This window comes from Haliaeetus albicilla, chromosome 23 (genome assembly GCF_947461875.1).
Source record: "Haliaeetus albicilla chromosome 23, bHalAlb1.1, whole genome shotgun sequence".
NCBI lineage: Eukaryota > Metazoa > Chordata > Aves > Accipitriformes > Accipitridae > Haliaeetus > Haliaeetus albicilla.
The window spans coordinates 2055735-2083572 of record NC_091505.1 but is presented as its reverse complement, the minus strand read 5'-3'; the positions used below and the strand labels follow the sequence as shown (position 1 = coordinate 2083572).

Here is a 27838-nt window from a genome sequence, read left to right as displayed (position 1 = left end):
GAATCTCCCTCTTCCTTAAGCATTCTCCCACCTCACTTCAGTTTGCACTCAAAAAACCCCCCCACCTTGACTCACTACTGAAGTTACAATTAAAAAGAATTGGATAAAGAGCATTTTTAAATGATACCATCAGCAGCTGGACTGTGGATTCTTCATTCAAAGCTATCAGAAAAAACATCTATTCACCTGGTACCACACCACACCCACAAAGGTCAGACTCTATTCCTTACAGCCAGCCAGAAGAAAGGTCTAGCTCCTTCCCGGAAAGCTTTTTAAGTCAGCCTGGAGCCACCTGTAAACAGACTTATCCACAAGTGAGGGTTAGACAGCTTTCCAGGAGGAAGAAAACACAGAAAAGGTATTCTGTTTTCATACAGAAAGAAAAATTGAATTAAAAAAAATCAGAGTAACAAACTGTGCAGAAGATACTAAGATTTAATACAGCTTCACTATTATTACTTTGTGTTTGGTTTTGTTTTTTTTTTTTTTTAAAGACTGAGCAGTGCTGCACTCAGCAGTCCCTTTGAAACCAATGAGGTCACCTGGTTTCTATTCTGTAAAAGAAGGGAAAGTGGAATCACACTCACCATAAGATAGGCTCACTACTTAAGAGTCTTTAATTGATTTCACATTTCAAAGGGTGAAGTTCTGCTTTGAGTTTAATTAACCAATAAACAGCCTAGTCATTTACTTTAAAAAGGCAAGGTATTTATTTTTGTAGGGAATAAAAATAAACTGTAATACAAGTGAAACTTCATGGAACAAATACATTTAGAGAAAAAAAAGACACAGTGCTCCTCTAAACATGGTACAATTTCTTTTTAAGCAGTGCATTAACTAAAATGACTTACATGTATACAGCCATTGCAGCACATTCAAGAATACGGGATTTCATCATCCACAATTTTATACAATTGTCCCTCAACAGTTACACCGACAAAAATAGCGACTGACATACAGAAAGAGCAAAAACATTTACAATTTTCAGCCGAGTACTACACACAATTTTAGGTACATTCCTACAAAGATCAGTTTGTGGACGATAGGAAAAGTACATGTGTGCTCAGTTACATATGACTAGATCCAGTGCTACAAGTTATTCCAGTAGTATGCTGCTACATAAATACAGACGCATATACATAGATAAATGATATGAGAAGAGATATAGGTCAGCCGTTCTAACCTACCCTCTTTCTGCATTGCTTTTGTAGTTCAGAGATGCCAAAAGGACGCAGCACTGTACATTAAAATACTTGCCCTAACAAATTACACCGACTGCAATTGGCACCGACCTGGCTGCTCCTAGTGCTAAAGATGCTTATGAAAACATGGACTTTAACATCACCTGGTTCGAGACATTCCTCATCTAATTAAGTGCTGTGTATTAATTAAAACAAAACTACTACATTCAGAACAGATTCTTCCCCCCACTCCGCTCTGAGGCACACTAAGTGCCTATATGTGCCAGAGGGACAGTATGTAAACAAGGAATAACTGTGTTAGGTCCGTACAAAAATGACCGCAGCACTCAACACAGAGTGGTGGGGAAGGGGAGAAGAGCAAAACAGCAGACATTTTGAATTCTCCTGGTCACTTGCAAATATTCATTACTAAGCAGTGCCAAGAACTGGTCCCTTTGGGGGAGCAACCGTCAGGCACTGAAGCTACCCGAAGACCAGTTTTGCCAGAAAGTGAACCAAAGCAGCGTCTGGCACAAGAGGTCTTTTAAATGCTTTCCCTGCAGGTGCTACAGCTTTGTTAGATGCAAGGGTGCTTTCTGAGACCTATTATGGCTCACTATCTCCAAACGTGGTGGAAACAACAGACATGGGGCACTTCACCCACATGGAGATTTCCACCTGTAACCCAACAAGCTCTAACTCGAGGCAGAGATCCTGTGAAGCTCTGCGCACATTCAGCTCCCAGCAAATCTCTCACCAGGACTTCAGAAGCTTACTGAAGCAAACTGAAGCTTACCAGCTACCTACAAGCAAGCCTCCTTCCCCATCCTATCCAGGGTAGCTTTATGTACCAGTGAACACCCACACAGCAGGTGCATTTTACTCCTTAACACTTAATTGAAAGGCATTTACTAAGAGCAGGAACAGAACATGCAGCTAGAGGTATGTTATGCCTATAGGCTTTAACAAACTGCTTTTTCTCTCCCATGAAAGAGGGCCAATTGAGAACTACAACATCTGTGGGCAAACCAATTATTCCCTTTTTTTCTGTAAAGCAAACAGCACCGATTGGATTTTCTCTACCACAGGTGACAACTGCGAAACAAAATACAATTTAAGAATCCAGCATTGTGAAGTTCACATTAAGACTTTTCAACCAAGAAATAAAGCTACACGAGTCCCTCTTCTACTTCAAAGTAGTAGCTTTAACGCAGAATATTACAGGCGCTTGCCCATTGCAATGCTATACCTATTTGTAGCAAGAGAGATACTATGTACAGGCATGAAACCACAATACCATGGAGTATCTTAGTAAAGCAAGAGGTACTCCAGAAAAGAAAGTTTTACACAAACAGAGCCCATCCGCAGCAAATAGGATCCCTCCTCCAACCCAGTTCTCCCAGTCAGAGGAGTCCAAACGGAAAGCAGCAAGTTGCATTGCTCACTTAACAGCTCCAAATAAAAAAACCCAGCATTCGTGACTTCACGATGCATGGATGCTTCACTAGGAATAAATAAGTTATAGTAACTTTTCACCTACACAGTGCTTACATAAGAAGATTCCGACGTAACAGCTTTTAGATTTCCTTCAACACTTTTAGGGAACATATAATCAAGTCGCTCACCACTGTCAGCAGGACACTCCGCAACAAGTGAACACAGGCTTTCTGCAAGGCTCTGGGAAGCCAATCCTAGCTGATCAGAGACCTGAGGACACACTGCAGTGCTTTGAACAGCTTTTCATTTTTGGTCTTGAAACACCCAAGAGTTTCCGTCAAAACTACAAAGCTTCTAGCTAATCGGTTTTCAAACAAATAATCTCATGGAAAGCCCGGAAACCCTGGAATCTTTTCCAGCTCTGTACATTTACAGCACCAGCATGAATGATTTTTAGTATGTTGTAGACTTTGACCAGGTTTGTATATATTAAATCCAAGAGGTTTAAAAAGACAGACCATTACCTTTTTTTTTTTGGCTAGGTTTTGCATTTCAAAGTATAAAGTCATCCATTGTTTTGTTACTGAAGTCAAAAGCAGCAAGATTACTAAAAGCTTACTAATACTTTCAGTGTATGAAGTAATCTTTTCATGGTTATACGCACCTGTAGTAATATTGTAGTCAAGAAGGGTTTGTAGAGATGTCAGCGTGACGTTTTACGGATAAGCAAAGATTATTATACTTTTTTCAAGGTAATCTATGGTAATTCAAAAGACAAGGCAATGTGTAAACATTTATAGAAACCTTCTGAAAAATGGTTTTATGCAATGATTAACCAATGGCATACCTAAATCCCTCAAGTAGTCAGTCAAAATTGTCTACAGTTCTCTATCTCTAATTTTCACTAGAGAACACATTAAAAGAAACAATGATATCTAGAATAACTGGTCCTAAAAACTGCCGGTCTTGGTCTCATTTACCATTTTGGAGTTATCTATTTAAGAAGCCATGCATACTATCCACTACACTCTTCTACCACCTCCAAAGAAAAGACAGGGTTGATCTATCAGTCCATATGAAACGGGCTCCAAACTGCAAAGTGCACGTGTGAAATTGAGCTTTTACACTATGAAGACGCAAAAGGAAATAATCTCCCAAATACCCTCCAGTGGAAATCTACAGCAGATTCCAGACCCTGGGTAACTAGAGCAGCCAGATTAAGACTTAGGGTGCAATCTCTTTGCTTGAGGAGTACATGGATACAGCAAAGCTAAAAGGCTGGTAGACTATCTAGCTTAATGTTAGGAGCTTAGCAGATCTCTTGTTAGGAGCAAAGAGACTCAACAGCAGATACTTGAGATTAAAAAAAGATGCATTCAGAAACGTGCATCCTTCAAAATAAAATATATAGCTGTTGGATGATGCAGTATTTTTTTATATGCACCCACACAACAAATTTTTACCATCTTCTACCTAAGCCTATCTGCTTCAGTATTTTATATGCTTAGTTTTTAAATCAATCACACATTGTAGTTCTCTCACTCCTACCTTGAAAACAACTATATTACTTGCTTTAAGACTGAAATACCTGCAACACTTTAAAAAGTTTCTCTTGCCATTCTAGGCATTGAAGAAACTCTGTGTTCTCAGGTATTACTCTTTCTCCTTGGGTCTTTTGATATGCTTAATAAAATATATATTTTCTTACCCAAAGTGAGACACTCAGGGGAGTTTGTGGGTTTGGTTTTTTTTCATTTTCTATTTTATCTTGAACACTGAAATTAACCTAGTCATTCCACCGTACGTTATAAGCATATGAACAATGGCTACTGCATTTTACGATGCTATAATGGAATGTTTCTACTTTTTATTGTAAACTGGGAGGGCTAACTTAGAAAATATGTTCAGTTTGTTTCAAGTTTTCATAAAAGAGAAAAACTGATTTAAAGACCTAATGGCAGCATTAATTTAAACAACAGGATCCAAAAGAAAGCAGAAAAGCATCTTAAATTAAGCCGCACAAAGGGACTCTCTGTGCAATTAAGCACATCTATAGATGCTTGTCTGGAACAAGTACTGTAGAACAGCTTTCCTGGGCCATCCATTTCCCTGGGGAGACAAGCCCTTGTTTCTTCACAAGACTTCTGTATAAATGGAATATACATCTCTGTTTTAAACCTGCAACTTTGAACTAGTATCTCCAGCTGAGATTACTGCAGTTTAAAGAAACCAAGTAGTGTTAACAAGCACTGGAGTGAGTCCAAGCTGGAGCCACAGCCACAAGCAAAGATGTCCACTTCTTGTTCCAACAAGGGGTCACATCCCAATTTACGTTTTGTCACCAGCTTCACAAAATTAGAAATTCATTGCCGTGAGAGATATTGTTTATCTCACCACATCTTGACAGTACAGACAAAACATCTCTACGCTTCATATAATTTTAACATCCAAGATAACATTCATTATAATCACTCAGCATGTGATGTGAAGTAATCATTTTAGGCCCCATTTCAATAACAGAACACACCTAATCTGTAATTATTGCCTCATCGATGGATGTGAGGAAAGCACATCGATTCCAGCTTAGAACAAAGAGTTACTCTCTTGCTTCAATTTAACCAAGATCATAAAACAAAACAAAAGAGAAAAATATCATATAATTTTTTTCCTATCTTTTCTCATTTCTAATCTTCCCTCTGTCAAAAATTCACGTGTTACAGGCTGTCTTTGTGGCTTGCTGCACTCTGACAATCAGGAAATGAGGTCCATAAAAGCTTATTCTTTGAAAGGTCAGCTTAGAAAGAAGCTACTAAACTCAGGGGATCAGCAAAGATCCTGGAGAAGCCGGCAGCAGATAAAAAACCTTGTTTAAAAATACTGACTACAAAGAAGACCAAATACTACACTCTACACTACAATAATAAAAATAGTACGTTGCGTGGCTAGACATTAAAACGGTCTCCATAAAAAGGCACAGGGGGGTTTGTTTTTGTTTAACAAATATGCATAGGAAACAAAAAATGAATCAGTTCTGCCACAAGGTGAGGGTCCATGCAGAGATTCATTCACAGCTAAGAAAAGTTTGGGTCTTTTTTTTTTTTTTAATCTTTTTAAGATGAACTGAATTTTTTTATCATTTTAAGACGACCTTGCACCACCACTGAGAACAAATGGACCGCGTCTTTCCTACTCCGGTTATAAACACTGCACAACTCCTAAGCCTCATGTTAATTGGCCAAGATTTCTTTCAGCTTGAAATACCATTCCTGGCAGGCAGTCATAAACCTTAAACACACATTGTGTTTTCACTGAAAAATAAGGTTTACACTAACTCAAGGTAGCCTTCTGGGCAGCTCTGTACACATCTTCATCATTTGAACTGCAAAACGATGCAAACCAAACCAAACGGGTTCTCTACAGCGAGCACAGCTCCCTGCAAACATACGTACTCACACTTAGCTGTAAATGGTTAGGTGGTCTACACCCTCACGGAGGCACAGCTCCCTTACGCCTCACCACCACAAGCGCCTGCTTCACTGAACACAGTTCTCAGAGCTGATCAATGGTGCTGAGGCTTTCCATCCTTAGCTTCGGCGTTTAACATGTTAACGGTGTCATTAAGATCATGGAGGTCCTGGTGAGGAGACAGGTTCTCTTTGTGCTTTTGGTCCACATCTGACACAACATCAATATCCCCTGCTGAGGCACCATTGCTCAACACAGGAGGTGGTTCCCCTTCATAATCCTGAGGAGTGTTGAGCATCGGTGTTTTTGAAGCAGCACGTCCTACTTTAGATAAGGAGCAAGCTTCACTGGGCAAAGGACCATCAAGGAAAGGAAGTTTCTACACAAATAAAAAGACATTAAAAAAAAAGAAAGCTATTATTCCCAGATGTCAGAGATACACAAAAAACAACTGTCAACATAATAGGCCTGTGCCAGTGCCTCTTTTTCAGCTCTATAATCCAGCATTAAAGTACATAGGCATAGACCCTTACATGTTTGATACAAACATCATTGTTTAATTAATAAAACTAAAGTTTTCAGCATTCACATTAACCTAACAAAGGACACTGATAGGTCTTCTTCCTGGTGTATTTTTAGAGGACTCTCCCACTACTGTATTTTTAGGGGTTTTTTTGGTTTGTTTGTGGCTTGGGTTTTTGGTTTTGTTTGTTTGTTTGTTTTTAAATATGCATGGAAAGGATATTGGAAGTAGAGCCTTGAGCATAAAGAAAAGCCACACTTCTTTCAGGCAGCTGTACAGGACAGTGGTGGATTGACCCTGAATGCCAGGTGCCCACTAAGCCACTCTGTCACTCCCCTCCTCAGCAAGATGGGGCAGGGGGCAGAAAATAAGATGGAAAAAACCCCTCATGGGTCAAGGTAAAGGCAGTTTAATACAGCACAAGCAAAGGCCATGCATGGAAGCAAAGGAAAACAAAAGATTTATTCTCTACTTCCCATCAGCAGGTGATATCCAGCCACTTCCTGGGATGTAGGGCTCCAGTACATGTAGTGGTTGCTCTGGAAGGCTAATGTCATAACAACGAATGCCTCCCCCACCTTCCTCTTAGCTTTTATTGCTGAGCCAATGTCATATGGTATGGAATATCCCTTTGGACAGTTTGTTTCAGCTCTCCTGGCTTCATCCCCTTTCAAAGACCCTGCCCACCCCAGCCTACTGGCGTTTGGGGGTGAGGGGAGGGAATGTTGGAGAGACAGCCTTGATGCTGTGAGTACTGCTCAGTAGTAGCCAAAACACTGCTGTGTGATCAACACCTTTCTAGCTACCAATACACAGCACAGCACTATAAGGGCTATGGGGAAAATAAACTCCATCTCAGCCAGCCCCAATACATATGGAAACACAAACCTACAGCATTTCAAAAGCTAACAAGACTACTTTTTTCTTTCCTTGTCTTGCACTGCTGAGATAGATATCTACATCTTCACATAGAGAAATATAGCACTCTGGGGAATCTGATCAGAACTGACCAAACTATGAAGTGTGTTGCTGTTTACTTTATTATTCTGGGTTGAAGGAGAGAAACTGGTTATTCTGGACAGAAGATCTCTGCTCTCCAATACCACAGAACACTAGTAGTACATGTGCCAGATTCCCAGTCTTGTTTTAGCAAAGCACTTCAAATCCGAGGTAGCCACTTTTAGAGGATAATTCAGCCTACATGATCCAGCTACATTTTGGCCATTACATGAAAACCCACTTAAGTAACTCAACTGTTTTAATACCTGGTCGATCATCAGTTTTTCCAATGGGGCTTGCAAATGAGAAGGCAGGAAAGCAAAATGTGGGGACAAGCCAAAACCAAGAATATTTTTATATATTCATGTTATTTATGTGCGGGGGAAAGCAGGCCCATTCTTTTCTTCTCTCCCTCTCCCTTGAAGTTTGCTGGAAGTGGAGTTGAAACCCAGATGTTCTTTTAACACCTGCTTTGTTTAGAGAATTAGAACATCATGAGTCTGCAACAGAACTTGACCAAACACAGCTTTTACCTAGTGGATGAGAATTTTGGGTAATCAAACCTATTTATTACAGCAACATCATTTAACCCATCATTTTGCCCAGCTCCGCCCAGCATGTTGAAACAATTATTCAGTGCCAATGTTCAATCCCAGTTATATTTGCCAAAACCATCATGTGATTTTAAATATTGTTAAGATTCAGGACTCACATTTTCCAGTTCAGATGCATTGTCCTCCAGTTTCATCTTTTGGCTCATGCAGCTTAGCAGATGATCCAACACACGCTGTTTTGGATGCATTCCTTTGTCAAAGCGATTATACATCCCACACCAAAACCTCAAGAACAGGGCAAGAAAAGAGGATTAGGTGGCCAACTGCACACTACTGGCCAACAAACTAGATGCTGTTTAAGGAAAAATTTTCACCAAATTGAGACTAGTAATTGATTTTAATGGACAAATTTTCATAAGGTTCAAAAAAAAAATTTCTGAGGATTTAAGTACTCCTGCCTTATGATCCACAGGCACTGGCAGTAGGTATTAGCATAAGACAAAAACACACTTTTTTTCTCTAGCAGGCTCACCAGAGGCTTGGTCAGTTCACCTTCAAGCCCTCAGTTTGTCCTACCTTCCTACTTTTATTAAAACCCTTTGCCTGTCAGTAACCACACATAGCACTTAAAAACACATTTGCATCCCTCTCTCTCTCTCAGCAGAGAACAGGAGTGAGCCAGAAACAAAGCAAAACTAACCACTTCAGCTGTAACACCCTGGGCAAGCAAACAGACATGGCAACAAGAAATCCCTCTTGTGAAAACCACCTTGACTGTATAAACCTGGGTGTGACTGGGCACTGAAATTCCTGTTTGAAAGACTTCCTTAATATATATTAAAAAGGAGAAAAGGAGGAACTTTCTTTAACAATTGCCCACCCTATCATGTAAATTTGACAGAGCAAGCAGAGTGTGTGTGTGGGTCTATCTACACATGTGAAGTTCTTTTCCTTACCTTTCCCCACCCTCTTTCTCAACACCAAAGAAAAAAATATTATTTTAAATTACAGTACCTGCACTTATTTAGCAATTACCTGTGCACTACTACTCTCAGTTTATGGATGAGGAATGGAGGGGAAAGGTAAAACAAACCATGCTAATCAGTGAAAATTTGTTTTATTAAACTTTAATTACCAACCTACGTTACAATGAAAGAAATGCCCCCTTTCTCAAATAAGCAACTTACTGGAAACTGAAAGGTAGTGTGTTTGGTTGAAGCTCTTTGTATGCTGTAAATCCTCTGTACAAAGGATTTCTCAATTCTTGCTTCTTCTGTAAGAGGAAAGGCCACAGAGAATGGGTCTTCTCAAAGATTCTGTCAATTACAAAGAACATCTAATCACTAAAAAAAAAGAATCAAGTGGATTAATAACGCTAGCTGTTCTGAGTAGAATTAGATTAAGGGAGCTATGAATTATCTTTTACACAGTATCTGATTAATTTCATAAACACAACATACATCACTGAGGAATATATAATAATTTAAAATGGACACTATCTAATCCAAATGGGGTATCTGCAAGTTATTACTGTGGGCCAAGCTGAAACATCTGTCTTCGGGGATATAATTAATCTTTAATTTTTTTTTCACACTTCTGTAGAACAGAAGCATCTGTCAAGACAGTGTTAACCTTAACCAATCTACAATTACATTAAAAACACACAAACACTACTTGCCCTTTTTCTGACATTTAAAAGGACTTCTAGACTGTTGGCTCTATAAACTGCCAACTCACTTCAGATCCTCACGCTCCTTATGACAGATCCCAAGGAAGTTGCCAAACTGGCAGGAGTAGACGTGGTCATGGATTTCAAGAAGGAAACGCTCATTGAACTCAAATGTGCACGGGAACTGCTGCATGAGCTGCCAGACACATTCAATGAACTGAGTGAAGACAGGGGATACTTCTTTGGGGTCACCATCCAAATGGCCACACCTAGAAAAATGCAAGCAAAACAAGGTTAAACTGTGTGTCACCCGACAAAAAAAGAATCCCCTCAGCATTAAACAACTGGGAAGTTTTTTTCACTACTAGAATAAGAAATTATTCTGCAGAGTCAGAGAAAAACCCCACATGGTTTATCTTACAGCAACTGTATGTTAAGGTGTACCACCCTCAGCATTACTTGTTCTCCAAGGGTGCCTGGTAGAAGTGACAAGAATTGTGCAATGTCCCTTTCTCTAAAGTAAAATTAGCAATGGAAGAGCCTACATAACAGTTGCAAGCATCACAAGAAATATTTGTGAAATAGGAGTTCCTGAGCCTATGCTACAACGTTAGCACAAGGGAAAAAAACCCCAATATTCTCCCAAAAAACATCTGTTGCTCAAATATAAGAAACTAATGCTAGCTCTTAATTGGGGAAGAAAAGTTGACATTGGTGGGATTCTGTCTGTCTGCCAGGAATAATAAGAAACAGCGTGGGGGGGAAAAGCATCCTCTACAATCTTCTATGGATATGAGAATATTTCATGGTGCAGGAATAGCCACAACAGGCAGCAACAGAACAACCTGATTTTGCTCCACATGGACATCAAGAGTGAAATTCTGGTAGGCAGTTACTCAGACAGAAAAAAAAAAAACCCACCAACTCAAACAAAGAAAATCCCAAAACAACAATTAAAAATATTTTTACAGCTTTAGATGAAGTTCAGAATAACCCTACTAGTTCTATAAAAATCTAGCCAGGGATCTATTGGTGTTCATTACAACTCATCACAAAAGAAAAAACAATCAGAAAAGGAATAATAGCATTTTTGGAAAGCAGCCAACACTCTATTGTACTGTAATGACTGTTCTTTCCTAAGAGAAAAAGCTTGGGGAAGAATTCTCCTTTTCTAGGAAGGGATATAACCTGGAAATCCACAGAAAGGAACAAAGCATCCCCAAACTTAAGTGGAGAAATGAAGTAAGATTTCTTATGACAGAAATCTAGCCGATCAAGTCCCAGTTCCTGGTTCTGTGATTCCAACTGCAATACCCTAAGAAGCAGCATGAAGGATTGATTTCCCTCAGAACTGTAAGGCACCGGCCACCACTATGAGAGGAATGATTTTGTCTACTGGAATAAAAGTTCATATTCTCAGTCAATGCTGAAATTCATGTCTCAAGTACTTTTTGTATCCATTGCCAAGTTCTCATATTTGGAACAATCCTTTGTAACAGAAGGAGGTTTTGGTTTCTGGGGTTTTTTTGGTCTTAAAGTAAGAAAGGTAAGAAGAGTCCTTAAAGAAGCAGAAGCAATGACCACAGAACATTTACTTGGCCAATAATGACCAGTTTATCTTTGACTGCTGCTTCTTATGTACCAGTATAAGGATGTTCATATCGCTTATTTCCCCCCAGATATACTTTAAGGAAACAGATTTGTTTTATTATTAAATACAGGAATCAGTTTCACATCGAGAACAAAGCTTCAATTTTTAGCAAGTTAACACCACTGAACAGACCAGTCCCTTCCCTCCTCGTATTCTTCTGGACCATCTCAGTTTAATTTCTGTATGGTAAATATAACAAGACGTAATTCAAGGTAATATCCCTACTAGATGCAGGCTATCAATTACAGGAATGATAGCATTTTTAATGTGCCTAGAGAATGCAGGTCAAATTGTTTTTTAGCACTATATTGGGCTCAAGTTCATGCTTTCAACTTGGTAAAAGTCCTGAAAAACATTAGCTGATATTTTCTTCCAGGAGATGATTGCAGAAGAATTAACGTGTCTTGCCAGAACATCAGTACTCCTCATACAATACAAATGTGATTTTACAGGTAGGAAAACACTCATAATACAATTTCTTCAAGACCGTATGATTTTGTAAAGTAATAAAAAAAGCACTGGTGAAATAACAGCCCTAGCAGATACTGGCTTTATGTCACCCACTCCAGTGCTTTCCAAATCTTCTCTCCTCTGTCCTCTATTTTCATTTAAAATTTTTCATGGGAGTACACGAACCTGAAAACACTATATTAGTTTCATAGCCAAGTCTTCACCCAGTCACTGCACCCAAGATAACATGCTCTTCTTACCTGTGTGAGAATTTGTGGCCCATTGCAATCCACTCCTTTTCTATTAGAACCTTCAGTTTCAAAACAGAGATTAAAAAAAGACCGTTACTTTGTTTAGAAAAAGCAAAATGAAGCCTTTGATGTTAAACACTAAAAAGCTTACAATCAATGCTACCTGCTGACCCTACTGAGTGTATCCATAGAAGCCAATGAAAATAGTAACAGTGATTTAGAGTACAATGTCACTGTTAGAATCAGAAGTTATTTCAAGCAAGCCCAGTAATACCTTGAGAGAGTTTCTATGTTGTTAAAATCATAATATATAAACATGCTGATCTAAAAGAATTAACAGCTTAATATTACACTATGTACTATTTAATTCAGAAAAGAGTATCATGATATTCAGCAAAATAAATCAGCAAGTGGAATTCAACAAATGTTTAACATACAAATAGGAATATAAGAAGTACAGCTGTGAATTGAGGAGCTCAGGATGAAATCAGGAAAACTACATGGCTATTTCTCTTTAAAGAGAATGCCTGTGCAATATGTAAGAAAATAAGGAAGCAGTATTTTCCTTAAACACACGGCTCATAAGGAACCAAATGACTGATGCTAAATCCATTATTACTTGCCTTGCTGGATCATAGTTAAAGATCAATTCCTGATATCATCATCCAGAGACTTAAACAACAAAAGGAGGGCAGAAATTCACAACAAAGTTCTTTGAAAACTTAAGTTATATTGCTTTTCAAATTTTTCCATTCTCTACACTTTTGTTGCATTCATTCAGGAATAACCACTGTCATAGGATTTGTGCATATAAACCATTTGCTCAGAGGACAGATAAGCATTTGTCTGTTGGAGTTACTGCTCCTGTTCCTAATCAAAATCACGTTTCTTAGTTCATACAGAATTGTCCAGAGCACAGCCAAAGCCTAGGCAGAAGTTTCACACTCTGATGTAATTTTAACTGTTAAAACATTGCAGTATAATCCAGAAGCAAAATAAATAATAAAAAAATTAGCACAGAATGCAAGGAAACAGTCCTAGCAGTGCAAAACACTGCAGGAGGCAAAATTTGCATTATTCTGATTTCAGGGTTTCTTTTAAGGAACTCTTCTGACGAAGAGCAGCAGTCTATCTTTCAGGTACTTAACAAAAAGAGATGAATGGAAAAAAACCATCACAGATTGCACTATATTTATGCAGTGATGGCTTCAAATAAGAAAAAGTCTGAGTAGAAGCAAATGGCCAAATTCACGTGTAATGGCTTCAAAAAAGTTCTTTAATGATGCACAGATTTTACATGATATACAGGTTATATGCTGCCCTATGCACAAGAATGAGTTCACCCAATTTTAAATCCTAGCAGAGAAGAGACCATTCACTGTAACAGTCTTAAATGACAAGCTTCTTCACTGCTTTTTTTGTGGATTGCTGCCAGAGTTGCATCCTTTGCTCACTCATCTCTTGCTGAAATGTCTCATTAGTGGCTCTCATGTGGACATTCAAGGAAACAAAGATTTGGGAATTGTAAATCAACCACTGCTGTTTTGTGCCCATGCTGTTCACAGCAATTAAAGCTTGTTTATAGAATCAAAGCTAGTTTTATATAGGTCACCTACTGTTTGTTCCAGGAAATGGCCTAAAACATTTAATTAGGGCCTGTTTACATTTCAAATACAGGAAGCACTTTTTATTTTTGAAATTCCAACATTCGTCTTCTTACCATGAAGCCTTTAAAAGTCCTATAAAATGGATCTAAGAGGAGGCTAGCCAGGGAGCAGACCTGCGCTGTGCGATCCCACCCATCAGAGCAGTGGACTAACACACTAGCTTTTTCATCTTTCACAGCCTGTGAAGGAAAGACCAGACAGAACAGTTTAGCAGCTTTTTAGGTTGGTTACTGTAATTAAATGCTATCCCTTTATCTGCATTTACCTGACTGGCCTACAACCCAAGAGGAAAATTTGTCATTTCTCATCTGGACCACGGAAATGCACCACTTCTAGTCACATAGCCATCAGCCCATAGGAAACCCCAACTAGAATAAACTGTTGTAGCATGCCTTGTCAGCAACACCGACTGTCAAGAACCAAAGACCCTCTGATCTCAAAATGCTCAGTCTTCTGAAAGGCCAAGAATTCTCAGTCCCCTTCTCTAAGGAAAAATTTGGTGGACAAGTAAAGAATAATAATTGGACACATGGGGACTAGGAACTTCCCAAGAAAAATTAGAAGAGCTCATCCCAGCTTCCTCCCATATGGACCACCTTCTTCCCCTTGTACCGGTGGCAGAAGAGAAACACAAAATAGCTTCTTGCTTGCTACATGGGAAAATTTTAAGCGAGAAAAGACAACATTTACAGAAGGTCACTACTCTTGCCACATGTTGCCTGCACACCCTTTACTATTACTGAAGGGCCATGTGCCTTAGTGACTTTTCTCCTTCTGCCTGACCTGCAAAGCCACAAGCTCTGGAGAAATGAAGACTGCATTGAATAATCAAAATTAGCAGTCCCCGCATCACATAGAACCAGGAGAAAATAAACCGGTCTAAACACTCCCTCATTTAAAGCAGAGCAGTTCAATAACTAACTAGCATAAGGTTAAAAGTTGTTCGCACTACTAAATATGCGTTAGAGACGTTTATAAAGGTCATTTGTTCACATTTTGTGATTTTATTTGTTTCACATGAGTTCTAATAAAGCCCAGATAACTGCTCATTACAATACAGTGAACAGGACAATGTCCCAATGCCTACAGCATTTCATTTAGTCACGGGAAGTGTCTAGGAGACAGCCCACTGGGTAACCCCCTTGACGTTCTCCAACTGCAGGCTTGTTTTTGAGAGCTGAGGCCAATCTGAATAGCAGTGTTTTCCCACCTTCTGTCCAGAGACAACTTCACAGCCTTGGAGCAGTCCCTAACAGACAAGTACGTATTTTTTAATTCACCTGCAGGCTGGAGTACAGTTTTACCTTGGCAAGAAAGACACCTGCATCCATCACAGCCTTAATGTGCCGTAACCAACCTGAGTTCTCCAGCCCAGTGAGGAAATCGCTCATTGAGGGGGACTTCATTTCACACACTAAGAACACAAACAAAGGAATTAGCTGACACTCTGTTAACAACATCTCTTCCTTTTTCCCACCTCCTCATTATCTCTTCACAGCAACAGAGCTTGGTAGATCCTAAAAGCTAATGTTTCCACACTTTTTAAGTGTCAGTAGCGACATCCTGTCTAAAGGACACAGAAACTACTGGTTGCATACTCAAATACACAAGCCAGTGATTTTTAGCTATAAGAGAACTTGAGGATCTGAAAATATCCTCCTCCTCTTTTTTTAAACAGTAACTCATTTTTTCAGCTGAGTTTTTTCCAACATAGAAAGTGTTTACTGATCTGTTACTTCACTATAAATCACCATTGCACACACATCTAACAACTAATGTGCAGTCACCATCACAAAGAAAGGAGAGCTCCAATTTAGTGAGAGAAATAACATGTCCAACCTTGAAGGCAACTCAGATTACTATATTGAAACCCAGCATAGAAAATACTTATAGTAATACAGTTCAATAGTCCGTAAGCACCAGCGAGACAGATTTTATCACTGTTGAAGAAGAATATGGGCGTAAACAAGTATTTATTCTGCCTCTTCTTCCACCACAAAATAAATCTGCCAGGAACAGGCAATTGAGGACTTATACTTGTGATCAGGCCAATCTCTTGGTTGTGCGAATAGCCTCATTTTTCTCCAAGGTCACTATGGATCCTGCAGTGCTACCTGGCCAGGCACTTGGTAGCATCAATTATGGAACTATTTTGAAGCAACACGACCATTACGCTGGTTACTAAAATATTAAACTCGTATTTTGAATGACAGCACTTGTATTACATTTTAGAAAACTAAACACAGGGACCAAGCAGAATGATTTGCAGCATCTACTCTGCCCAGTTCTGCAGTCTTTGTCAGCACAAAGATGGTAATAGTGCTGGAAACCAGCTAGCACAGTATGCTGGTTTGATCCAAGCCACACCTTCACCTTTAATGGAACTTCTCCAAAATTACATTAGTGAAAATATGGGCCTGATTCACCTCTTGTTCTCCAGTGGCTCAGGTATTTCTTCTGCCTTGCTTCACATTGTTACCTGAAGATCACAATCTCACAGAGTAACTTAATTATCTGAGCTACTCTGCATTTTAATATATTTTAATGTGTTAAAACATTAATTTAATACATTTTAATGTATTAAAACCAAGTTCTGTTAAAGAAATCAGAAAGAAATGAAAAATAAGAACTATGTGTGTATGAGATTACAGATCTTTGGAAGATCACGCCAACATTTTATTTCAAACCAGAAATACTGTTTAACACTGAAATACTCCAAAATAAACATAGTAAACCCCAGAAAAGTATTTCCTCAACAACCTATGTTAGTTTTCTTTCAAGAGCTCACAAAGTAACCATAAGACTATCTTAACAGTAAAATGTAATATTTCTCTAGCCTTTTTAATTTGGCACATTTAAGAAATTCACATTCTAAGTAACTAGCACAATTAAGGAATGTTGTTAGTATTAGTTGCTATTTTTGAACCACTATAAAACTAAGCACAATAATAAAGAAAATGTCTAGCGGGAAAGCATTTTAACAACATTAGCACTTTCAGCCACTTCAATACAGCAAACAAAGGAAGATATTGACTTCGATTATCTGCTTCCACCACAATACACAAGTCCACATGCACTTGTGCACGTAGTATTTATATATTCTCAAAAGGTTCTGTCCAAAAGTAGCCAAGGGTAATGAAGACCGGCCACCTGCACGGACGGTACCTACCTTCCAGGAGTTTCTGCAAGCTGTTCCGCATCACATGGATGTTTTCTATACCAATAAATTTAAAGCGAATGTTATCATAATTATCTTCATTCTCATAACCCTTCCCAGCAGCTCGGTTGGCCATGGCATTTAACTGTCAAATTCAAGAGAACAGGAATAGGATAGAAAAAGACAGAAAATTACAACAATATGCAGAAATAAATGAGTCTGTTTTGCAAGTCCTTCTTTTTTATAAAATCTCCGAGAAAACACACTCTACGAAGTTGTTACTCCGACGTACTTCCCCACCTCCCAGACATTACTTCCAGCTGCTTCACTAAAATTATGCCAGTGTCTCCAGTCCACTAGTCATATGCAGAGACTCATTAAGACCCTGGATAGAATTTCTTAGGGTAGGCAGTATCAAAACCATGCCCAATTTCAGAATACTGCTGTCATCAAAACAGGTAAAGAGACATTGAGTCTGCCTTAACTGTGAAGCTACGTAAAAAGATTCAGACAGAAGCACACAAAAGTAAAAACTAGGAAAGCCATTTTTACGAGTAACATACATACATGGTGGTATAGAAATAGTAAGAGAATTCCAAAGCTTTTCACAGACATACATGCACAGATGAAATAAAGCCACCTGAGGGAAACATAGAAATATTAAAATTGAGCAGAAAGAATACAGCAACCAACTGGAACTGCAGAAAAGAAGTAGAAAAGAAGCCAGTTGCTCTAACAATTACCCAAAACAGTTCAAGAGCTACCAGGAAATCTTTACCGGTGACCAAAAAAGAGCACCTCACCCCCCCGCATATTAATTTGGAAAGAGGAGTGATTTGCCTCCATAGAGAGGAGAGAAAGAGGAGTCAGATACTGTATATAGACACCTTTAGAACAACTAAATAACCCTAGTGCTTCAGTTCTACCATTCAGAGAAAGGCATGTTGTTTTAGAAGGAGAAATGTGACCAATTATAAATTCTTTTTCACCAAATACTTTAGAACAAAACTGCCATCAATGATAGATTTAGTGGAACATCTATAATACTGGAAGCTGTCTGTACCAAAAGAACATGCAGCGATTGCTACAAGCATACATATAATTACAGAATAGGTTATCTCTAGTATTTTGTCTCTTTGTAGTATGACATTTCTATCTTGGAACAACAGGTGAAACATTCCTTTCTTTCCCAAAAAGACTTTTTTCCTTCTTGCTCTTGCCATAGTTTAACTAAATCTGTAATTTCTATAAAATAACTGCAATATCTGAACAGTGAAGCAGGTTCTCAGAAAGCCCAATTTTAAAATAATCAGAGCACTTTTAAATCTTTGTATTTAAATAATTGCATACTATGAAAATCCTTGTATTCTAATTTGCGTATACCAACACTCCCAATCAACATGCTTACAAGACAATCTAGAATTGGTTTCTAAATTCAATTCCTCAGGATGACAGTCATTAGAGATTTCAATTTCCGAATGTTTCTCTATTATCCTCTTACACTCAGCAACGAAGTTCCAGCCCCAGATAGCGGCTATGGACCAGAAGAGCTGAATTGTACTAAACTCCAAGCTGCACATCATGAGAACATTAGTGTTATTTTTACAAAAGCAAAAAAATGGGAGTAATTGCTTTTCTGAATTGTTATCAGACTCCATACAGCCACACTTCTTCCCAGGTCTGCTGATAAAAGCACTTCAGGCTCATGGAACTGAATCCTAAGGCTTCTCTCCAACTCAACATATTAAGGACCTAGCTCTCTTCAGGAAAATGCTTCACTGTCTCAGCCAGCTTCAAGACTGCCAGTTGCTTCAGGTCATCCTTAACACAAACCTCAACCCAGAATACTCCAGGAGTGCAAGCATTCTTAACAGCTCTTAACATTGCAGTTCTATTATGCAAAAGTATTCATCACATTAAGACACCGAACCAGGAGCCTGATACTGAATTCCTGATTCAGGAATGACACAATTTAACCTAATGCAGCATAAGAAAGCATTAGCAGAGTTGTGAAAGAGTGAACTCGAAACAGCGTTACTAATTCAGACGCAACCTTTAAAAGTAGCCACAAACCCCAGGAAGATACCTTTGGCCTTGTGTCTACAACATACATGAAGGGGCTCCCAGGGTTGGCTTCTCTGATCGCCTGCAGCATTTGTTCATCCTCCAGACAGCGTGCACTGAACCCAGAGAGAGGCTGGCTACAACGACATATGGCAGCCTGCAACACACAACAGCTCATATTTTCCTGTGTTCAGATCATCTCTACTGCACTGCCCCCCAAACCACTAACTTGTTGGTTTTAAGTGTCCTATTGTTTCCCTGAAAAACTGCTACTGAAATGGACATACAGAAATACTACTGGAGTATCTCTCAAAGCTAGAAGTCTGGGAATCTTAAGAAAGTAGAGGGGCTAAGGAGCACTGCTGCAAACTTCATTGCTATGTTCTCAAACCCACTGTGCTCTGCCTGATGATCGGTATCCCAGATATTAGCATTTCTCATGTTTTCTACTTTGTTTCTATTGTCCAAACCATTCTTTTCCACAACTTTGCTTATCAGTTGTTACTGTTCCATGCTCACAACTGCACTGAGTATGCTTTAGGGAAATTTCAATAGCTGCCAGCACAACTCCATACGGTTGCTCAGGTCAAGGCACGCTTCCTCAGGAAAACAACAATTTGACTGTGACAGCATTTTCCTAACATCTGCATCTAAAACACTGCTGAGACAGCAAAGTTAAAAATTTACATTCTGGTCTTCAGTGGAAAAAAAAAAACCTGAAACCTTCACTTATTCTGAGCTAGTGGGGATTTATTTCAGGGTGGTTCCTCCTCTTCAATACTAAGAAAATCTAGCTGAGTTAACATGTATCTTGTTAAAACATGATTCAATATAGCTAAACAGTAGATTAAAAACCCCACATAACAAGGCATTGCTGAAAGCAAAATTTCCAGACAGGAAGCTTGGAAAGTTCGTGCTTTTGGCACAGCTCTGGATGCATCTGAAGTGTTTGTCTTTAACTAGCTTATTCTGTGACTCAGAACAAACTAATATTAAAGCCACTAAGAGAAACACAGTTCTCAAACATGAAGTTAATATAACTCTAATAGTTACATCTCATTCTTTCCCTTCACTAAAAGGGGACTGGACAAGAAGTAGAACCCTTACTCCCCACAAGACAGCAGACAGCACAAAGACAGCAGACAATGGACAACTAACATTGTTTTCCTTATACAAGTACGAAAGCACCGGAATCCGCCCTCTGCTTCTGAACCTTGAGCTTCCAATCACCACTGCCTTACTAGCAGCTCTAGGCACCACTATTTCTGGAGGATATGTGTTGCAAATCTACGTGAGAAAAGAGAAAAAAAAATCCACACATTACTACTTACCAATTAAAAATTCATGAAAAAATCATCTTTTGCTTATGATCTAGCATTTATAAACAACAGGAATAGATTGTTTGCGAGAGTGTATCAAGCCGTTAAGATGTATTTACAAAAATAACACAGGAATAGGTCCAAAAATAAAACAATCAATTTTGCAACTGAACCTAAAAGAACAGACTGCACAGTACACAATACATATTAAAAGGAAGTTCTTTAAATCCATAAATTTTATGAAAGTTCCTGCTTTGTCACAAAAAGAGGAATTAAGAACAACTATATTTAAAAAGTTCCTTCAATCTTATTCAACTTGAAATGAGCTTCCAGCAGTCAGGTAGCATCCTCAGAGACCAGCTTTATCTTTTTCCCCTCAAAAATGTACAGTTTTTTCAGCACATACTTCACAGATAAGCTATTCTCCAAGTCTGGCTTTACTTTAGGCCTGACAATGTTAAAACAGAAGCTGGAAACCCTGAGGAAATTATAAAGCACTGGCACTTGAGGAGTTACATACTAGCAAGTAAAGCTGCAAAGTGATTAATGATTTTAGATGCCCACATTTAAATGCCCTAATCAGCTAATGGAAAAAGCACCTCTCGCATTGCATCTCAACTCAGGCATACAAAGATAACAGTCATTTAAAATTACCAGTCGATTCTGACAGCACAGACTTATATTTCTCCCATGCAAAGCATAACAGTAAAGAAAACTAGTGGGGGAAGGGAGCGGAGGGCAGGGGGGAAGGGACTCAAGACAATATATTGGTATCTTGCTTGGAGTTGCTATTCACAGCCACAACAGCACTGGGGATCTGTGCTTGCCCAGAAACGGAACATCTCATGGCGCTTGTTCTCAGCAGAGCCTCTTTCCGAATGCAAACATCTGTCTCTCTCTCCCACAAGGGAGGTGCCAGCCCTGAAAGTTGTTGCTTTGTCTTTTAGACAGAAAGGTCTGACTGTATACAGCATCAGAAGAAATAAAAAGGGAAATAATATGAAGCAGGAGTTTGAGTAAGCTTGCTGAAAAATGCTTTCATTTAATGTTTAGATCCAACCTGGCCTTACAGGGGAGAAAGAAGAAAACAACAGCAGCAGCCAGTTAGGACTGAAATGATTGAGAATGCTTATTTAGCAGAAGATGCAACCAAGCAAGAAAAAAGAAGTCTGTTTTCCATTACTGTTTTTTCCTTCCTTACCTAGTCCTTTGTCTACTCTGCCTCATTCCCCACCAAGCCATATCACTGCCATTTATTTCTCTTCCACACATCTGTCACCAGCCTGGTGGGACAGGGTTTGGAAATACCAAAAGCAGCTAAGGGTACTTCAGGTTTTTCGTAACAGATGGTTTGACATTTCTCTAGAAAAACAAGTATCTGGTACTTTGCCAAGGGGATCAAAGCAAACCAAGGTGACTCCACAGCTCTGTTCTGTTCTTCCTTAGCATCATTACCTGCAACTTCACATCAAGACGATGCTGCTTCAATTAAAACCAACTGAGCTCATTCCTCCCCAGAGGCATCACTTATGCAGCAGTAGAAGGACTGCTGTGTGACATTAATAGCAAAGAAGAGATACTGCATTAAATGGCTACTTTGGGCAAGAATTACCTCATAGTCTTTATTAACATCCGTTATTTCCCAATAGTCATTTGGAATTCCCATACGCTGGTAATCCACTTTTAAATCAATCAGCTTCCATCCAGTCTCCCGGTTCTCTTTAGACATTTTAGGATTATATGAGAAAGCGTAAAGTTCTTCAGGTTTCGCTGGGAAGAAGGAAGAAAAAAATTAACTAGTTAGAGATACAAAGACATACAGAGAGGTCAACATTTCTTCCTAAAAGCCATCTTTTGGATAAGCACACTATGCAAGCCAGCAAGCTGCAGGTGTATCACAACCAGTTCAAGGACTGAAAAAAATTATTCAGTCAAGAAAGATCAGGAGAGTTAGAAATCATTTACTAAAGAAGCCAAAGGGCTATGCCACTGTACTGCACAGTTGGCTATATTTTAATAACAGCTATCTTCCCTATGCTTCTGCCTCCTCAAAGGTCAGAAGCATGAAGTTTTCTTTTATCACTTTGTGTACTTTACTACTCTAAGCAAATTTATAGACTGATTCTCACTCCTTAAAAAAAAATAATAATAATTGAGTACTACATAGAAGAGTATAGATACTTAAAATTTCTCAACCTCACATTTACGGTTTTCATTCAGTGTAGCACCAAGTGCCAACAATTCGTATCGAAATCCTCAGGAATTTCCAGTACTCAGTTCCCACATGCAGGGAGGCACACTAGAATGTTTTGTTAGAATTAATTAAAACTTCAAAGTAGTAATTTTTTCCCAAACAAATTATTTCCTACTGAATTCACTGCAATAGGCATGTTAGACAAGATTTATATCATAAGAATTAATCCATAAATGAAAACATGTATTAAAAGATATATTTTCTGTGAAGAGTTCATAAAACAGCTCTTGCACACCTGGAAGTTCATCGTTCAACAGTGAGTTCTGAGTCGCACGGAAAACTTGATAGATGTCTTGAATATTACTGTCAGCCCAACAAAAGCTTCAGGCTGTGTCTGACAAATGGTAATTTCTTCCTCCCTCCATCTCTACCATCCCAATTTCCTTCCCTCTCTTCATAAAATGCAAATCCAACCAATAACTCATTCAGCTGATTCCCAAGGCAGCAAGCGCTCCAGAGACAGAGTGAAACCTGTCAGAGTCTGATAAAGTAGCCAGGTTACCAGACAGGTAACCCATAGCTGTCAATCATACATGTGCAAATCATAAATAATTATATGCTCTGCCAAAAAAAAACATGAAGGAAGCATACCTACAGAAATTTTAAAACGACAAAAGAGAACTGTTAAAATCCATAAATAGAACAAAAGAAAGAGCTGCAGCATATTACACAAATAACCACAAGACAAAAGAAACTGATGTAATCCCCTGCAGTGACAGCTCCCACGCTTCAAGACCCTACATGAGTCTCTAATTTTCAAAACTGAAAGAACAGTGACAGCTTTTAAACATACCACCAGAAACTTGCCAGATGCAGCATTAGAATTAGAACTTCAAAACTCAGAAAACTCCAAAGCTCAGAGCACAAAGGAGATGCTGGGAATAGCCACAAACCTTAATATCAATAAACCCCCCCCCCCCCACTCAGCAAAAACCATTTCTACTACAGTATTTCTGTTCAAGTCCTATGTGATGGCCAGCACAAAGCAGACTGGTGCTATCAATTCCCTTCCCTTAGACTAGTGACGTAATTAGAAAATGCAATTACAAATGGCATCCTTGTAATAACACTGAACTCCAAATACTGGTTCACTGATGGAGCACCCCAAAAAAACAGAAGCTGTCATAGACAGAAGCCAGGTAGGAAACGTGATGGAATGCTGTCCTGTAAGAAGAACAAGTAGCCTGAGAATTCATCCATGATAGACTAAAAAGCTGAAGACACAAGAGACCACAGGCTTTTGAGGATGTTTTGCTTGCACTCTTAAGAGTGACTCCAAGTCAGGGCAGCCAGGGTGAAGCACAGGGTTTGACAACTGAAAGAAGACAAACATTGAAGAGTAGCCTAAACATGCTACTGGAAAACAAATGAAAGATCCCAAAAGCTTTATCTGTGGGATTCCAGAATCCTGTGAACATCTGGATCAACTGGAAAGGGTAGAACTACACAAGGACAACAGCTAAGTCACGGAAATGACTAACTGACAATGGCCAGGTATGGGATATGACACTCAGCACGAGTGCTACAAGAAAAAAGCCTGAGATGCTGCATACAGCTTCAGTCAGGCAAATGAACTTTGCATGGGTCTTCAGAAGTTCCTCATGGGCGATCACCTCATTCCCACTGCCACAGAAGACCTGTGTTTAGTTTGGAAGCAAATGCCCTGGTCCACAGGGTAGCACTCTACTTACTGAGCCAACCCACACAGATCGTCTCTGGCAGTGGAAACCGATTCTGATTTCACATCCTCCCCCTCCTGCACTGACACTGCAAAACCAACAGTCTGGCAGGCAAAGCTTTCTCTACTGCTAAGACAAGCCTTCCAGCCTAAAGCATTTCAATGATTTGCAAAACAGACTCCCGTCCTAAATACCTGGTTGTGAAAGTTTAAGCAATGAGGTATACACTTCATGACAGTCACGTTCCTGCCCAATAACAAAGTGAGCCACATGGAAGTTCTTGCAGTGAATAAGGAGCGGATATCCAGCCGTGGTCAGAGGCATTTTTTCTACAGTTGCAATATGGTGATGCAGAATCTGAAAAACAGGAAATAAACCTGGTTCACTTTGCTTTCGCTCCACTCCCACATGCGATATATTTTGTCATTCCCATTTTACTTTAGAATTAATAAAAAAAGGCTAATTTCAGTGCTAATTTTGTAGTTCTAAAAGCTGTAAAATCAGTTGTGGTGGCTTGGTATATTGAGTTTGAGATGGGAAACTAGACAAGTTTTTTATGTTCCTGGAACTAATACTAATTCAGTGAGCGACCTTGATCAAGTCACATTACCATTATGTTCATTTTCTTCCAAAACAGATGTTTCTGTTAAGCATTTGGTAAGAAAATGCTATAAAAGACCACTACAACTTTGGAACTCACAAACCTGTTCATTTTGGATATGAGATATAAAGTAATTTTTATACTTGTATTTAAACAGACTCCAGGTATCACAACATACCCATGTTTCTTTTCTGACTTCAGCAGAAGCATCTACATAGATAAGGTGGGTAGCTGTCAGGTATAACGTCCCATTTGCTGCCTTCCTATTTGTATAACGATCTAGTAATTTCACATTTTCAACCTGCAATATAAAAAGAGTATGAAAAAATGAATTTAACTTTGATTGAGGAAATAAATACGCACTTGTCGAACTGCAATCATTTAACTTCTAATATACAGCTCAGGAAGTAAGACAGAAGAATGTAAGAATTAGTCTTCCCTGCAACACTAACTCAGCTTCACACTATAAATTCAAATTATTTCTCCGGCAATTAAAGCCAAAAAGGTTAAGCAAATAGCACCACTGTGAATAACAGGATTACTAGATTTGTAGCCAAGATGATCACAGTTTATTACTGCGCAAGGTTGCGGAAATAACAGGACAAAACACTGAGAAAGAAAAGACTGTCCATGTTCAGTATAATCAAAATGTTGCTGTGAAAGAAACAGCCCTCTCCAGACTGATTTCCAGCTGCTCAGTCAGTCTAAAAAAATAGCTACTTGTTGTAACACACTTCCTATGCATGTAAGCGCATTTCATAAACCACACTAAGCTAATTAATAAAAACAGTTTTAAAAACCATCAGCACAGACATATTAAAATATTAATTTTAAAGTATTTTACGTTATTTGATTGATTTTCTCCTGGCGTACTTGCTTCTCAATGAACATAGACGAAATTTTTCTTTTGACATTAAACAAAAATAATGAGGGGGGGGAATTGGAAGGACAGTGAAAACAAACAGTTTAACAGTGTAAGATAAATTAGTTCTGGGTATTGAATATGTAAGCTTCTGTACAGGGTCACTGGTCTGAGATACATCATGGTAAATGTCAGCAAAGAAACTTGAAGAGCAGAGGTCTCGGCTCTGTGTCTTCCTACTATGTCATGTTTTTCAACACGTATAATTATTATAACCAATATTGCCCTTTTTCAGGCCACTAGAGACAAGCAGGTCCAGCAAAGCACCTTAGGCAATATGGGTAAGGAGCATACCCAAACTAATATTCTAGAGAATAAAACAAAACAAAACACAGCAACCTTCATGGTATATTTAAAAAACAAACAAACAAAAAAACCCAACTGCTGGACTGACAGCTGCCTGAAGTAAATACTTTTTTTTTTTTGCTGTCACAAGCACAGCATTCCCAGAGCTCCTGTTTCACTTTATTCAACTGAAAAAGCACATTTTGAGTCACTTATTCGGCCGGAGGGGGTCTCAGCACTTTGATATACATGTTTACACGAATCGCACCCAAAACACCTTTTGATCAGTACCCTTACTAAAAATTTCCTTTCCAACAAGGCGATACAGTAAGAAATACCTAAACACCACGTGAAGTAGCTTTAAGCCTTCCAGACTTATCCGCGACCCGTTTGAGAAGCGCGAGGGACGTTCAAGGATACGTATGCCTTGAAAGAAAGCAAAACCAGCTCGCTTACCCAAATTAATCGCGACTTAAAAGAAAAATCGCTGAAAACGCACGGCCCTGACAACAGCCCCAGCCGAGGCCCGCCGTCGCCGCAGGGGCTTCACCTCAGGTGTCCCGCGGGGAGGGCCCGGCGCAGGGCGGCGAGCGGAGCCCCGAGCCCCGGCCCGGCCTAGCCACCCCCAGGCGCCGCGGGAGGACCCCGACGGGACGGCGGCTGGCTCCCGGGGCGGCACGGCCTCTTACCTTCGGGGTGGTGATGTGCTCCATGGCAGCAGCACCGCCCGCCTCCCCCGGCCTCACCTCGGCCCGCCCGCGCGGCCCAGCCTCCTCGCCGCCATTTGCACGGGGCAGCGCCCGGCCCCGCCGCAAACCTCGCGAGAGTTCTGCGGGAGAGGCGCCGCAGCCGCCATTTTGGGTGAGGGCAGGGCGTACCCGGGGGAGCGGAGGTCGGCGTCTGCCGGGTTGCCGCGCTCCTACCGCGGCTGCTCGCGGTGGTCCGGAGCCCCTTGGGCCGGTCGTGGAGAAGGGTGGGGAGCCTCGCCGTCCTCCGCCGTCCTCGGCCCGAGGGGCCCAGAGAGGCCGCCCTGTCGTGCTGTGGCGCCGCCGCCTCCCGGGTGTCTCCAGGTCCCCTGCGCTGCCCTCCCGGCACGGGCGGGTACGAAGCTCTCGGGGGATATTTCAGGAGAAAAACCGCACTTTTATTCCTGAAGGTGTAAGGCCATCAGTCCCGGCATCAGCGTTGCCCTCAATGGGTAGCAGGCTAATAGCATTACCCACTCGTGAAAGGGCGTTGGAGACACGTTTGACCACGGTAATACCTACTACAGGCACTTAACAGAACTAATAATACCCGTTTTATTTTTTTTTCCATATATTTTAATTTCAAAGCATAACGCGGTCTCTCGAGCATTCCCAAGCTTCATCCTGAAGAACTGATGTAATTACTATTCGCCTGCTGCTGGCTCTGCAATGAATATTCATGATCTCTTGCAAACCCAAGGGCAGCAGAGTTTCCCCAGGTGTTCACTGCAATCTAAACCCTTAATTTGCTGAGAAATTCACTTCAGGAGGATGAGCTTGTATCAAGCCTGAGAATTTACAGTTTTTAATTGTTAGATAATGGGTGATATTAGCGTAATGCACCGGTCAAGCATTCGTTACGGATCCCAGCAGGAAAGGCACTCAGACTCCATAAGGTGTTGCTTAAAATACTGTTTATTAGAGACAACAGGAGAAGGAAAAAGGGGATAGCAGAGATACTCTT

At 39.9% G+C, this 27838-nt stretch overlaps 1 protein-coding gene across 4 annotated transcripts; it reads right to left on the bottom strand.

Moving 5' to 3' along the window:
- Nucleotides 1-686: 686 nt before the first annotated feature.
- Nucleotides 687-26933, bottom strand: MTMR8 (myotubularin related protein 8). 4 transcript variants are annotated; one of them, XM_069810867.1, is made up of 15 exons: nt 26818-26933; nt 25100-25222; nt 24515-24677; nt 22000-22157; nt 20227-20355; nt 19116-19225; nt 17572-17644; nt 17017-17149; nt 15152-15261; nt 13901-14026; nt 12190-12239; nt 9897-10097; nt 9347-9475; nt 8318-8444; nt 687-6462 (listed from the first exon to the last, which is right to left on the bottom strand). In XM_069810867.1, exons 1-15 carry the CDS (start codon nt 26839-26841, stop codon nt 6178-6180), a joined length of 1941 nt encoding a protein of 646 aa, XP_069666968.1. In that variant the 5' UTR covers nt 26842-26933; the 3' UTR covers nt 687-6177. The 4 variants fall into 4 exon arrangements, with proteins under 4 accessions (XP_069666968.1, XP_069666970.1, XP_069666969.1 ...); XM_069810869.1 differs by lacking the exon at nt 26818-26933 and adding an exon at nt 26585-26729; XM_069810868.1 differs by lacking the exon at nt 17572-17644 and having other exon boundaries at nt 19091-19225.
- Between the last annotated feature and the right edge of the window lie 905 nt (nt 26934-27838).